The 14,504-nt window shown below is 37.4% G+C and overlaps 1 protein-coding gene across 1 annotated transcript; it reads right to left on the reverse strand.

Moving 5' to 3' along the window:
* Nucleotides 1-14,170, reverse strand: mmp14b (matrix metallopeptidase 14b (membrane-inserted)). Its single transcript, XM_081374500.1, has 10 exons — nt 13,642-14,170; nt 7,118-7,266; nt 6,524-6,646; nt 5,847-6,154; nt 5,214-5,375; nt 4,071-4,237; nt 3,848-3,986; nt 3,582-3,732; nt 3,384-3,499; nt 1-2,079 (listed from the first exon to the last, which is right to left on the reverse strand). The coding sequence occupies exons 1-10, from the start codon at nt 13,726-13,728 to the stop codon at nt 1,616-1,618; spliced, it is 1,866 nt and encodes a 621-aa protein (XP_081230626.1). The 5' UTR covers nt 13,729-14,170; the 3' UTR covers nt 1-1,615.
* Nucleotides 14,171-14,504: the final 334 nt, after the last annotated feature.

Below are 14,504 nucleotides of genomic sequence, written 5' to 3' on the forward strand. Positions count from 1 at the left end.
AAAACTTACAAAATATTTTATTTTTGGCTTAAACATAAAAAAAGGGTTTGAAACAAGCACAATTTATTTTTAGATGATTATCATCATCATTTAAATATTATTATCATTATTGTTTGTTTTTTTATCCAACTTTAAAATTCCAATTTAAAAAAGCACCACAATTATCAATAATTGTAAACACAAGCAGTAAAAATGTTATTTTCATATTTAAAAATTTATTTCATTTCAAAAATACAAACCCACCCATTCACTTTCCCCCAAATTAAGGCCACTTCATAAGACATACATTATTGCCTGTCCAGCAGGACATTTTTAATGACAATTGTTAAAATAAAATAATAAAAAAACACATTCTTGACACGGAGAACAATAACAATAGTAATAATCATAATGATACTGACATCATTATCAATAATAGTAATTATTTAAAATACAGTACAATATAAAGCCATACTACTGAAGGACACAGACAGACAGCACAGCTTTGCAGGCATTGTTAGTGGGATAAGTATCAATTATCTTTGGAAAGGCACATGACTTTGGATTCTTAACCTGAGTTGGGAGTTACATGGGGTGGGAACAGACCCTGTGTTGGTTTAGTTATAAGAATTACCTTTCATGAGCCAATGCAGATAATGTTTCATGATATCTGGTGCACACTGAATCACTTACACAAGTACTATGGTGGTCCCATGGTTCAGAGATTACCCATGGTACGGAATGATTAGTTTATTCATGCACTGTGGTATTTATATGGTACTACAGAGAATATCATATCATGGCACTAAAGCACTTTTTGACTGACTTTTCTAGTCTTATCCTGGAAGGATTTTTTTAAATTATTAAAAATTATAAAATTATTATCACATCAATTTCTGACATTTTATAATATTTAGAGTATAACTTTAAAACTAGATTTACATTTTTCCTAATGATATTTCAAAAGTATTTTAAGTTCAAACATTTTATTTCCATCACTGTGAGGACCCTTTACCATGGTACCACATCCAAAAACCATGGCTGTACCTGGCAGTGGCACTTTTTTGCAATTATGGCTGCATAGAATGCAAAATGTGATGAGCATCGGCTGCAACCTAAAATAAGTACAAAGTCTTCTGAATGGGACAAACGCTGTTTTCGACAGCGGGTAAGAATTCACTATGAGTCAGACATACTACAACAATCACAACTTTAAAAGGACATTTACAAAAGGCTAAACAAACAGCGATGAGCTGGCGTCATGTTTTACACCAGAAGGGAAAGAAGAGAAAGACATTGAGAGAAGAGGGGAGAGATGAAGTGAATGTGACACGGGGGGGAAACAAGTACCATATGCCTTTGTACAGCGTGCAGGAAGAGCTCGGCACAGGTGTGAAAGCAAAATGTTCAAGACCACTAATTACAAAATATAAAAATGCAGAGATTTGTCTGAGTGGCATCATTTCTATAGTAAACAACAAAGGGTCCCTTTTTGACCAAAACCATTTTTTTTTTTTTACTTTTCTCAATGCTTTTCTCATTTTAGTTTTGCTTTGCTAGTAAGTCCCCTTCTTCCATATTCTCAATTCTCTCCTCTCCTCCCCTTCCCTTTCTTCCATTATCCCTTCTTAAACGTTTAAACCTTGTCCAGTAGGGAGCGTTGGCAGTAGAGCAAGCGTCTCGGTGTGCCGTACCGGCGGATGAAGAGAAATGCTCCGAGCGTAAGGATCACGCAGATCAGCAACATAAGTGGCACCACGACGGCAGCTGCTCCTCCCCCACTGTTGGGTGCATCTTCAACCTCGATTATGATCACCTCCGTCTCCTCCTTTTTGCCCTCTTCCTCAGTCTTGTCTTCTTCATGTGTGCGGTCACGTTCACGCTCCCGTTCCCTTTCACGCTCCCGCTCCCGTTCCCTTTCACGCTCCCGCTCACGTTCACGATCACGGTCACTTCCTCCACCACCGCCACCTGTATTGGAGTCCTCATTAGGACAGCCCATCCAATCTTTAAGTGCAGACTTGGGGTATCCAGGCTCCACTTTTAATAACTGGTTGTTAAACTTCCAGTACTTATTGGCTTTGTAGAAGTAGGTATAACCTGTGAATTTAAGAGAGAAAAGGTCAGGACTATACAATAGTAGTGATCTTTGGCCCAAAGCCTACGGACCTTTTCAATAAAACTACAGTAATTTTTTTTTTCTAGTATTAAACAGGACAGTGGAGAGAGGCATGAAAATATTTGGAAAAAGGAAGGGATGGGAGTCAGGAAATGACAAAGGACACAACTTGTAAATGTGATAAATACTATATAAATCCAAAAAAAGGTGTGTGTATATATATATATATATATATATATATATATATATATATATATATATATATATATATATATATATATATATATATATATATATATATATGCTGATTTGGTGCTCAAGAAGCATTTCTTATTATTGTCAAAGTTTCCACAAAAATATTTAGCTGCACAGCTGTTTTAAACCATGTTTTTTTCAGGATTCCTAAATGTATAGAAATAATTAAATAATTAAAAAAACAGCATTTATTTGAAATAGAAATATTTTGTAACATTATCTGAGTGTACAGAAAACATCTGATTGGCTGTGATTTTATTATATCATGCAGGGTTTTTGCTTTTTGTATGGGCAGAAAAATTGCTTAGAACCATTAGAAACGTGCTGTGTATGTTTTGAACATAGTAAGAGGTTACGAGGGTTTTGTTTTCTTGGGTTAAAGGTTGTATCAGCGATTTCAGGCCCAAACATAAATGATCACATTCATCTAATCTTTCCTAACGATCCGCTAGCTGCCCGCCCCATAAGCAGGCCGTCAAAAAACGCGTCTCTGTAGGCAGCCTAGGCTCTGAGATCTGCACACAAAAACAATTGGTTTCACCAATCACTCAAAACCAAAATAAATTGTGTTCCAACCAATCAGGATTTGCGTTCATGCACGGCTGCACGCGAAGAGCGCAAAAACCTCACAACACCCTCCCCCTGTCGGTGATTGGTTGGAACACAATTTATTTTGGTTTTGAGTGGTTGGTGAAACCAATTGGTTTTGTGTGCAGATCACACAAAACCGGCCTTTTTTTGACGGCCTGCTTATGGGGCGGGCAGCTAGCGGATCGTTAGGAAAGATTAAATGAAAGTGATCATTTATGTTTGGGCCTGAAATTGCTGATGCAACCTTTAATGCAGAATTCTGTGTGTCTATGTTGACAGTATACTATACAGACCTGACAAAGAACAACCATGTCAGAATAAAAAAGCAGATTATAAATCAAATTATAAAAAAAATTGTGAAATGAAAGCTAAACCAGTTCAAGCGCATAGAGTGGAGGTTGATTTAAAAAAAAAAAGCAGAAGGCAGAAAAGGACTTACTTTGATCTCGACTCATGAAGGCAGCCTTTATGTTGTCTGGAACACCTTGCCATGTACTCACAGGTTTGGGGTAACCTGGATCCACTGACTGCGTGTCTTCATTGTAACGATAATATCTGATTGAAGATAAGAAATGGTTTCAGATCTAAGCTCCCTTTAGGCTCATGCCTTATATTATGGGATATCAAAGCTACTAACTTGTTTCCTCTGAAGAAGTAGGTGTTGCCAGTAGGCGTGTAGAGGAGCGCTGCGTCCAGTTTGTCCTTCGGAAGACCATTACCCATTTCTCTCAGAGTCTTCGGGTAACCTGACTCCAAGTTTGACTCAGTGAACACCCAATGCCTGTCCCCTGCAAGCCAGAGATGACAAAATACATTACTTCTGGAGCAATAAGCAGGCCTGTTAAAGCCTAAGCACAAATCCCCCTTTTTCCCATTGAAATCATGATAGAAGACTACTAGTACCTTTAAAGAAGACAAATTTTCCATCCTCTCTTTCATAGGCAGCATTGATAATTGTAGGCAGACCTCTCCAGAAATGTCCAATTGGCATGGGGTAATTTTCCATAACCCGATTATTACGGATGCGCCAGAACCACTTATCCTAAAACACAGGTACAGGAATTGTGATGAACACACATACTGCATGATCTCCAACCCAATATGTCTACAAATATTCTGTTAGTACCTTAAACACAAACATTTCTCCTCTGAAAATGCCAATCGTGTCAAAATGGCCCTCGCAGATGTCAGGACCAAAGCTAGGTCCCCCGGGCCTGTATGGTGTGGGATATGGAGTGTGGTGGGGGGTCTGAGGGGTGACAGGTGGTCGTGGGCGTCCTCCCGTGTTTGGTCCTGCAGAGAGAATTTCAGTGTAGTTAATTAGGTCATAAATTAAACCTAAATATTTAGTAAAATGCTGCTGTTCATCACCATATTTTCCACTGTTTTTTAGATTTCATTAGTTGTATATATTGTATAATGTTCAAATCAATGCTTAATTAGCTTGTTTGCATTTACATTTATCCATGTAGTTTTTATCCCAAAAGAATAAGCTTTGGATAGCAAAGCATAATAATTTGCTAATGTTATATATATTTATATACTATTACAGTTTTTATTAATTTTGAATTAGCTTTATTTTTATATTGACAGTTTTCATTTTTCATTTGTATAATGTTTTGTAATTTTGTTATGTGCTACTGTCATTTTTGTTAGTGTATTATAATTTATTTTTGATTGTTTTAAATATTACAATTTAGGTTGGGTTTATTTTTATTTCAGTTTTAGTTTTGCATTTTGGCTGTTAATACATGACAATGTCAATTTGGGGGACTGAAAACAAACTTTTGAAAACGGTTTCAAAGTGTAAGTTCTTGAAACTGATACCATGATACCATGTAAACTACAAAAATGCGCATTGTGAAAACAGTGACTTCATGCATATGCGTATTAAGTTTTCAGTCTGCAGGCTTGTAGCGTTTCTTTACAAAGTTACATATACTGACCTGGCATAAATAATAAAGCCGTTTTAATCGTTTTCACGCATCTGTGTGAATTTGGAATCGTTCTGACGTTTGTCGTCTGTACGTGAAAAACGCAAAGGAAAAACTTTTCCATTTTTAGTACATTGTTGTCATGTGAGCATACCCTGAAACTTATTTCAGTTAATTGCCAAGGCAGCACTTCTAATTTTATTTTAGCCTGTTTTTCAATGAATATTCACTTTATTTAACAGTTTAATTAGTTTTAGTTAATGATAATAACCCAGACTTGACAGAACTATGGTGTGGTTTAACAATTAAAGTTGTGATGATATTGACTGTTATACCATAAAGCTGCTGAATCCCTTTACGGTCATCTTCAGGAAGCTCAAAGTTATCTGTGTCCATCCACTGGTAGAAGGGAGCCATGATGGCGGATGGATCATTTGAATGTTCCATTCCCAGGGCGTGACCCAGTTCATGAACAGCTACCAGGAACACATCATTACCTGAATGAAAGTAAAAGATAACCATGTCAGCACAGGATAGATTTGGCTAACCTTAAATAGCATTCTGTATAATTGTGTAGTGCACATTAAAAACAACAATTTTAAGACGCAAAGAATAGATAGCACAGAATGACTGCTGGGAGTTATTATTCTTTTTCTTCCAAAGCTTGTTTTTAGGCATTCAGTCCACAGCAGGAAACGTCAAAGAATGAATAAAGCTTTTCAGAAAGAGACGTTCCAAACATTCTCATTAAAAGGTAAGGCTGATTCAACTCAATTAAATAAAAGTGCGCACAAACACAACACTTGCTTGGACTTGCCTTACACTTTCTTACACACATATTCAAACCAAGTAGGTTGAACTAATTTTTGCATGTCTAAACAAGAACCACCATCCATACTGACACAAACAAGTGAAGAACCCCAGGAGGTCTAGAGTATTCCCTAACTTCTGGTGGTGCTGCTGCTTACCCAACAGGTCACGATTGCCAATTGTCCAAGGTTCTGCTGCATCGAAGTGTGTGTCCCCTCCTATGCCATTGCCTGGGAAGTAAGCATGAGCCAAGAAGCCTCCTTCACCGTCAAACGGACTGGCGTCTCCATGAAAGCCATCAGCGAAGAAGAGCATGATGTCGGCAAAGTCTTCAACCTTGTCTCTAATGTCACTGTAAGGGATCTCTCGGAATCGCAAAGGGGTAATGCTTTCCCAAACTTTAAAGGCTTTTCTGATGGCCTCAAATGTCTCGTATTCACCAACTTTTGGTGTGTAGTTCTGTATGCTGAGAAAGAGATAAGAAAGAGGGATTGGAGAGGCAATTAGAGAAAAGTAGGCCATAGGAAAAAGAGGAATATAGAAAGGAGAGGGGGAGAGAAAGTGATTTACATTACAGACAAGTCACACAGGAATTTTGGCCCTGGCTGTAGTGGAGCAGAATCGTATAGTAAGGCCAAAGATGACTTTTCCATAAGAGTGGTGTGTGTATTTACTAAAGCATAGCCACAGCCATATCTAAACGTTTATGACAGCAAACCTCAATTAATTGGTAATGGTTTGGACGAGAGTTTTGCGCCTAAATTGACTTAAATGCAGTTTAAAATGCAGTACTTCTTTATTGATCCAGCAGATTAGAGTTAAGGTTGTCTCTTACCAGAATGTGAGCTCATTTTTATCCCATTTCAGTCCCTGGATTGCGTAGCGCTTCTTTCTCAGGTTGCTTTTCAGTTCGGCTCCGAACTTGTCTGGGACGCCACAGCGGGGCCTCTTCATTGCCCTGGCGATCACAGTCCAATACATTAGATCATCCACCGCACAACAGATTTAATTTCAGTGATTTTGGACAGGATGGCCGTTAATTTCTGTCCTCATATATTCTACATCTTCCGTGCCTCATTGCACACCAGTGGAGGATTGCTGACACAATGCTCTAGTTTTCCATTCTCTCCTTCCATGACTAACAAGCACATAACTGATGGGCCAAAATAATTCCACAGAGATATCTATAAGCTCTTGAATCTCCTGAACTAGCCACAGGTGTTCAAAAAATGCGACACGGATCCAGTGAAGGAAATAATGTATCATCTGGAGCCATTTTTTTCAGGAACATATATATATATATATTATAAATTTATAAATATAATTTTTTTCATTTAATTTTTAATAAATGCAATCCTGGACATGGCAGCATTAATTACACTACAATATACTCTTGCTGTCTCCTCAACCATGTGGGAAGCTGACTTACTCTTGAGTAGTGGCATCCATGCTGCCAGTGATTTTCAGGCCATAGAATCTCTGCATGGCAGCAATGGCAGAGGAGACGGAGTGAGGAGAGCGGGCCGTATGCGTGCGGAGATCACCAGGTGGCAAATAACCATATTGCTGTAGCCATGCCTAGAATGGGACAATAATATTACTGAACAATATTTCACAACTATATGAATAGATATTAGAGTGACGTTGAGGACATACTGTCATGCAGATCTGTTGTATGACTGCATCATTAAACTCAGTTGCAAAAGTGTCCTGTTTCACCAGGTTAGTTTTTTTTAGGTATCTGTATAAATTATTTTCTTGATCCTTATTTTGTCTTGTTATCCAGTAGATTAAAAAAATAGTTAAATTTGAGGAAATGTTTATTTTGTTAATGAACACTACCATTCAAAAGTTAGTTTTGGGGGTCAGTAAGTGTTAAAAAGTGATGGAGACTCTTCCATCTTCCTCTTCCAAGAGTCTTAATTTGTTACAAAAAATTGTTGTTTCCAACTAATTCTGTTCTTTTGAAAGCCCTGTTTCCACCTGGTATTAAGATGCGTTTTGATAGATCAGATCACAAGTGGATGAGGCAGACACACCCGTTTACACCTAGAATATTAATCCATCTTTTGTCCGCTTTCAACCAATTCTGTCCTGATTTCTTCGAGGGGAGAGTCTATAGGCGGGTAAAGGTATGTTTTTTTTTTCTTTCAGATCTTTCAATCTAATGGACAAAATAAGCTTAATAAGTGCAAATTACATATGAACGCTCCCGGAGACGTCGGGAAAAAAAACGGAAAGCATCAGCTTTAGTTTCTGCTCTGATAGCCACAAAACCACAACGAACGCGGTGAGTGCGTGTTAAAAATCAGGAATGCTTAGAGAACATTGTCCTTGGTACGTTTTTCGACTACCTCTGGAAGTGGTCAAAAGTGGACAAGCTCAAAACGTTTTACACCCCGTTTACACCTGTATTTAGCATCGTCCACTTGTGATCCTATCGACCAAAATGCATCTTAATACCAAGTGGAAACAGGGCCTAAGAATCCTGAAAAAGGTGTATAAAAAATATAAAGCAGCACAACTGTTTTTAATATTGAAAATGATGAATGTTTCTTGAGCACCAAATCAGCACATCAGAAGGATCATGTGACGCTTAAGACTGGAGTAATGATTTCAAAATTCAGCTTTGCCATTATATATATAAAATATATTAAAATAGAAAATCATTCTTTAAAAAACAAGTTGTAATAAAAAATTTGGATCAAATAAATTGTGCATAAAGAAAACCATGGTCTTCATTCAAAAACCATTTAAAAAAGTCTTACCGACCCCAAACTTTTGAACAGTAGTGTGTATCTTGATTTTATTTATCTTGCCCCATTCCAACAAAACTTTGCTAGATTTGTTGTAAAACAAGAAAAAAGCTATTTGTAATAGCTTAAGCTAAATTCAAGATATTTCTGATTCTTATTATTTTATGCAATTTTGATTCTCAATTAAATGCTAACTTGTTTTAAGGACGTTTAACTTTTTTTAATGGACAACCAGACAAAATACTGATTAAGAAAATTATTTTTTGCATAGAGAAGATATGGTAAACTGCATATAGCTTAGCAGTTGATATTAATATGCATTGAATAAATAGCTTTGGTGAGTGTGAACTGGAAATTGAGTTGACAGAACAAGAACTTGGAGATGGTAGGAGATGGTCACAAACTCAAGGGATTGGACAATTCATGAAACAAAAGTACAGTAACAGGGCCATTCAATAACAGGGCCATTGAATAATAGGGCTATTCAAAATTCACTTCTAATATACTTCTAAACAAATCTATATATCAAGTGTGTGTCTAGACTGATTTATGACCTTGCTTTCCTTTGAGACAAAAGAAGCTGCATTATCTCTGTCTTGAAACTGAGTCAGTGATGGCACAAATGCATTTCTGTTTGTAGCAATATAGGATGATAGATGAGATAATGAAAGGTGAAATGTTATCTGTCTGTGACTCCCTCAGGGAGACAAGATACTGTCTCCAGTTAAACCAAACTGTCAGTAAGTAATTTCCCTGGGAATTTCTGGTTAATACCATTGAAACCTCAGAGACAGAGCCCTTATCCCGTAATCCCCCTGTCTCTACCTCCTCCTCCTCCACCACTCTCTCTCTCTCTCTCTCTCTCTCTCTCTCTCTCTCTCTCACACACACACACACACACACACACACACACACAACTGCAGGAATGAAGGGCAACAATGTAGACACACCCTATGGGGCTTCATTACACCCTAGTTCAGCTGTAGCTCATATAGAGAAAAATATGTGGATCACATGATTTGGCTGTCGTAGCTTGTGTGGTCTTTGTGAGTAAAGTGTCAACAGAAAGAGGTTCCTCAGCATGATCAGCATGTTTTATGTCTATCATGGTGCTCTCTGGCTGAATGTGTTTTTGAGTGTGTGTTTTGGCAGCAGATGTGATTACGTCCACAGTCAGATGCTTCAGAGAATGTGTTCCAAGTTGATGTAATCCTGGAAATTTCGTTTTTTTGTAAGAACTTCCTGTTTTCTTGTACTCTTTATTCCTTTATTTTCCTCTATTTTTATTCATCTGTTTGCATCCTTTTTTGTCTCGGTATCTTTTCTCGTCTGGTTTTTTTCTAACTTCCTCATAATGCTTCTCCATTCCTTTCTATTATCAGTCAGTGAATAGTGCAGTTTATCTGGCTCTCTGTGACTCGCTCTTAGTCCTCCGCAGCACAAACAAAGCTTCAGTGTGTTATATCCATATGAGGGAAGGAAGGCTGTTCATGGGATATGGATTGGTGGGGGATGGCTGAGATTGTGATAGATGCAAGTAGCGTGTAGTGAACTGAAACTGGACAAACATCATGTGTGATGTATTTGCTGTTGCACAACATTTCTTGCATCTCCCTAAAAAACAAGTTCGAAATTGGAGCTTAAACGCATCCCGGCAGAGTCTATCTCTGTTTTCAAGTACTTGCTGTCTTCCTCATAGAGGAAGTCATTTCCACGAAATAAAAAATAAAAATGTCTTTAAATTTTCATAGGAAAGTTAACTCATTCTTCCCTACAGTTATAAATACAATTTGGACATAATATTCACATTAATTACTGGCTATGCCATCCTTGACTTCTATGGTATGCTAAAGTGGTGGTACCAGCTTCACAAGATGACCGGTCTATGATTATGTCATTATACTAAGAATCAAGACTACTACTGGGGAAAACTATTTGCAAAGATCTGTGTTGGGTTTGTACCTATGAGTATCCAAAATAGCAAATGTTTTATCATTTGAAATAGCTGACGTCCCTAGTTTTTCATTTAAACTTGGAATTCTATTCCATTATTATGAGGTGATCTTGTCATAGCCATCCAGAATATTTTCAATGACTAATTTTATATATTATTATTAAGAGAAAAGAAAATACCACCCCGCACACACCTGGGTGGTTTCAAAAGGGTGTAATAAATCACTTCCAATGCAATGGAAAATACAGAAGCAGTCCTGCTTGTAGTCATAGCTTGCAAATTGTATTAAATCATTTCAGTCAACATTCATTTTTGCCTGACATGCCAGAAAATACCTGAACCTTTTTCAAAACGTTTTACGGGGTACGACAGCATGCAATACCTTTTATAAAAGGAGCAATAGGCACCATTTTGTGTTTGCACGCAGATGCATAATAAAATCAGAGAGACTTGAGAGAAAGACATGCAATTTCAAGGGAAAATGAGTCACAACTTCCATTTACTCTGGGCCAATGGAATAACACAGAATCTGGGTGAGCATGTGGTGAATCCAAATCCAATGAAGCCAAATCATAAAAATGTAGTTCAGCTGCTCAGGTTACGCCATAGAGCCTCAACAGCTGGCTAAATGTGTCAACACCGTAACATCAACAGAAATATCCCCAAAAATAAATGGCTAATGTCATTGGAGTTTACACTACCACGAGTTTACCAGTGAAGTTTACTTATCACGAAAAATATGCAAACTGTGCAAATTCATGAACTGTGATGCACCTAAATCCCTTGGAATAAATTATATTCTTCAGTGGTATTTTATTATTTTATTTTCAATTATTTTATTTTTTTAAGAATACTGGTGAATGGATGCTCTGTTGAAAAAAATCTGATGATATACCAGTTATAATTATATAATAACAGCCAATGTATTTTATAGATCACATTTTTTACACCTGGGGCACTTGGCTGTTTGATGACAAGAACAATTATGGAAAGTGCATAATGGGAACATTAGGGAATCTTGGATATATAGGAAAGGCAGTTGGGAATTATCTTTGCAAGACTCTTTCTTACTGCAATAGTCTGTGGGTTGTTTGGCCTGAAGCGACAGGAACTGGACAATTTGTAGTCCAATTCAGCCTTTCATTTCTCTGTTATTCTATCATTTCTGAAATGACATCACTTCTCAGCCCACAATAACTTCTATTCTTTATGCAGACTTGCATCATTCGCACCCCACCACATTTCCTGCCTGAAAAGATCAATCCCATTTTATCCCCATCTCTTTGTGTCTCTTTTCTGTAACATGCCACCCCCTTCCACATCCCACGTCCTTCCTTACACTTTGACACTACGTCTCTAACTGTTGGCATCATCTCACATCTGTTCTAAAGCAGTGTGGTCAAGACCGTACGGAAAATCCCCAGGCCATTTCCTCTGGTTTTGTCCTATAAAGGATGTGACTAGCCATATGTGGCCGAATACACATCCAAATAAAGTACTATGATGCAAAACTCCCTGGAAGTTCTTCATAAATGTAATAGCACTCATCAGATGACTTATCCATGACCTGTCCATTGCTGTCAGTGATGAGAAGTGCATCACAAAAATAACGTCATATGGTTAGTATGGGAGTATAGAACCAAAGTCTGACTTTCACAACAAAGGGAGGTGGATATAGACAGTCACTAATATTGTTTAAAACCACAGATGTGCATGAGTCTATAGCATAAGGATATCCTTGAGGAATTAGGAAAACTTCCTGCAGGATTGTGATGACTTCCTGTAAGCCAAAGTGAAGAAAGAGAGGAAGAAAAGAGTCCATATGGAGTTTACCGCTCTGTCTAAACCCCTCCTCTCATTTTTGACCATAACCAAGGACAGATGTCATCCATAGCAGAAAAAACCTTTCCCCCCAAACTCATCCTCAGCATATCCTTCCACCCTCTGACCACAACATTACAGTCAGGACTTTTCTTCCTGTTTTCTTGTGGTAATTGGTCGTTCTTTTTTGCGTCTTCAGCATCTTTCAATCTCTGTGGTCTCTAACTTGACCTTATTCAGAATCCACCAATCCTCTGCAATTTTCTAAGTGTTTACTTTGATCACTGAGCAGCCAGAGAGATCAGACATATTAAATCTAAACATCTGTGACTGAATAATGCTACTGACTTTAAGCTAATAAAATCTTTCCCATATAGATTTAATTTCAGAACCACACAATGTTAATAACACAACATAATAATGTTAAAAGGAAATTAGTGTGTTATAAAGGGGTCTACAAATTAAACCTTTTTCATTTCAAATAAATCTAATGAAAACCTGTCACATGTTATGAACCCTATTTTAGGACTATTGAGTTGTTTTGCATCATGACATTATTTTCATGACACTTGAGCATGTTCCCTCTCAAATGTCTTAATGTGTATTTTGAAAGGATGATTTTCAAAATTACTGTAATGAAATATTTGTATTATTATTATTATTAATTTAATCAGCAGCATACATTAAAGAAGAGGGGTGAAATAAGACCTAGGCATAATGCATACATATACACACGCACATATACAAATCTTTAATGAGAATGCGATTTTTTGTGCTTCTGAAAAGAAAACTGGAGATAAAAAAATGTAATGCCACAATGCAAAAATGTTTAATTTTCTTTATGCCTTTGTTTATGTATTTCCTGATTTTGTGGTGAAATTGACCCCCATATGTTCTTGACAGTTATTGTCTGATTCACACGATTTTTCTATGAAAGTCAATGGGGTCCACCAACTGTCTGACAACCGACATTCTTCAAAATATCTTCTTTTTAGAAAAAAAAAAAAATCATACAGGTTTGAAACAACTTGACGGTTAGTAAATTATGACAGAATTTTCATTTTTAAGTGAACTATTCCTTTAATTCTCAGTCTCCCAAAGTCTTGTACAGCATGAGTCTCATATCATACAATCTGTTTTTTTGTCAAGCATTGACCTACTTCAATGAAGGTCACACATGTGCATGCATGTATTATAGTAGTGTTGTACAGTAATTGCCAATGAAAGTTTTATCCACTTTAGAGGTATGTTTGCTTAAAAAGTGTTGCCTTTTGACTTTTATTAGACTATTTTATGGATTTAAGCATGCTGCTCTACAGCTTCTAGTCCAGACACCAACACTTGCCACCGCAGAATAGATCTGGGTGTGTTATCAGTGATAAATATCTCTATTAGGTCTCGACAATAATGGAGGATACTCACCTCAGGTTGCGGGTCTTGTTTTGAGGACGATCTGTGCGCGCACACAAATATTAGGAGCAACAGCTCCGTTAACCCGCTCCAAATCATTCTTCAGTCGATGAGTCCTTTGTTGAAAAAAGTTTATCACTGGTAATAAAGTGTGGCTGCTCTTTGTAACTGTCAAAACATAACCACGCTTTAGAAGGAAAAAAAATACGCGGCTACCACTTTTGTGGTACGAAATTTCTCCAGGAGAAGGGAGAATACTGAAGGTTATCAAAATGTAAACAATTACTGCTATAGATTACTATTGCATCGCACTGACTGGAACTCTAAGTCCTAAAATCATATTGTTTTATGCACTACGCGCTGAAATATTGCATAGAGAGAACGCAGTGTAAATATAGAGAGTGATCCTTGGTAAATATCTCTTGTCTTATTTCTCTTTCATTGCGTTGTTAGATCAAATCTTCGGTTTCATATGCACAGCATCCCCTTTCTCGGGGCTGTAGACGTGGTCGCTCGATAGGTGTTGCCAAAAGCTGATCCTGAAAAGCCAAAGTCCTGCCTCCTCAACATTAGCCCATCCTTCCACCACTGCTGCTCGAACTTAATGGCCTTGCTGACTATCTTCAACCGCTTTGGTTGGCTCGACCTTGTGGACAAAGAATACTTCATCTGGCACAGCCTTGTTTTATCCCTTACAAGCCAATTGTTTAGCTTTTGCCATTTTAATTCATGGTTTTGCTCGACATTCGTTTGGTGTTTTGTGGTACTTGAATGACTGGTCAAAACATTTTGAAAGCAAACTGCATGACAAAATGATTAATTTCACATGATTGAATGGAAAAATATGTGCATAATGCCAGGGCATTTCTTTAATC

The sequence above is a fragment of the Scardinius erythrophthalmus genome (genome assembly GCF_964197995.2).
Source record: "Scardinius erythrophthalmus genome assembly, chromosome: 9".
NCBI classification, from domain to species: domain Eukaryota; kingdom Metazoa; phylum Chordata; class Actinopteri; order Cypriniformes; family Leuciscidae; genus Scardinius; species Scardinius erythrophthalmus.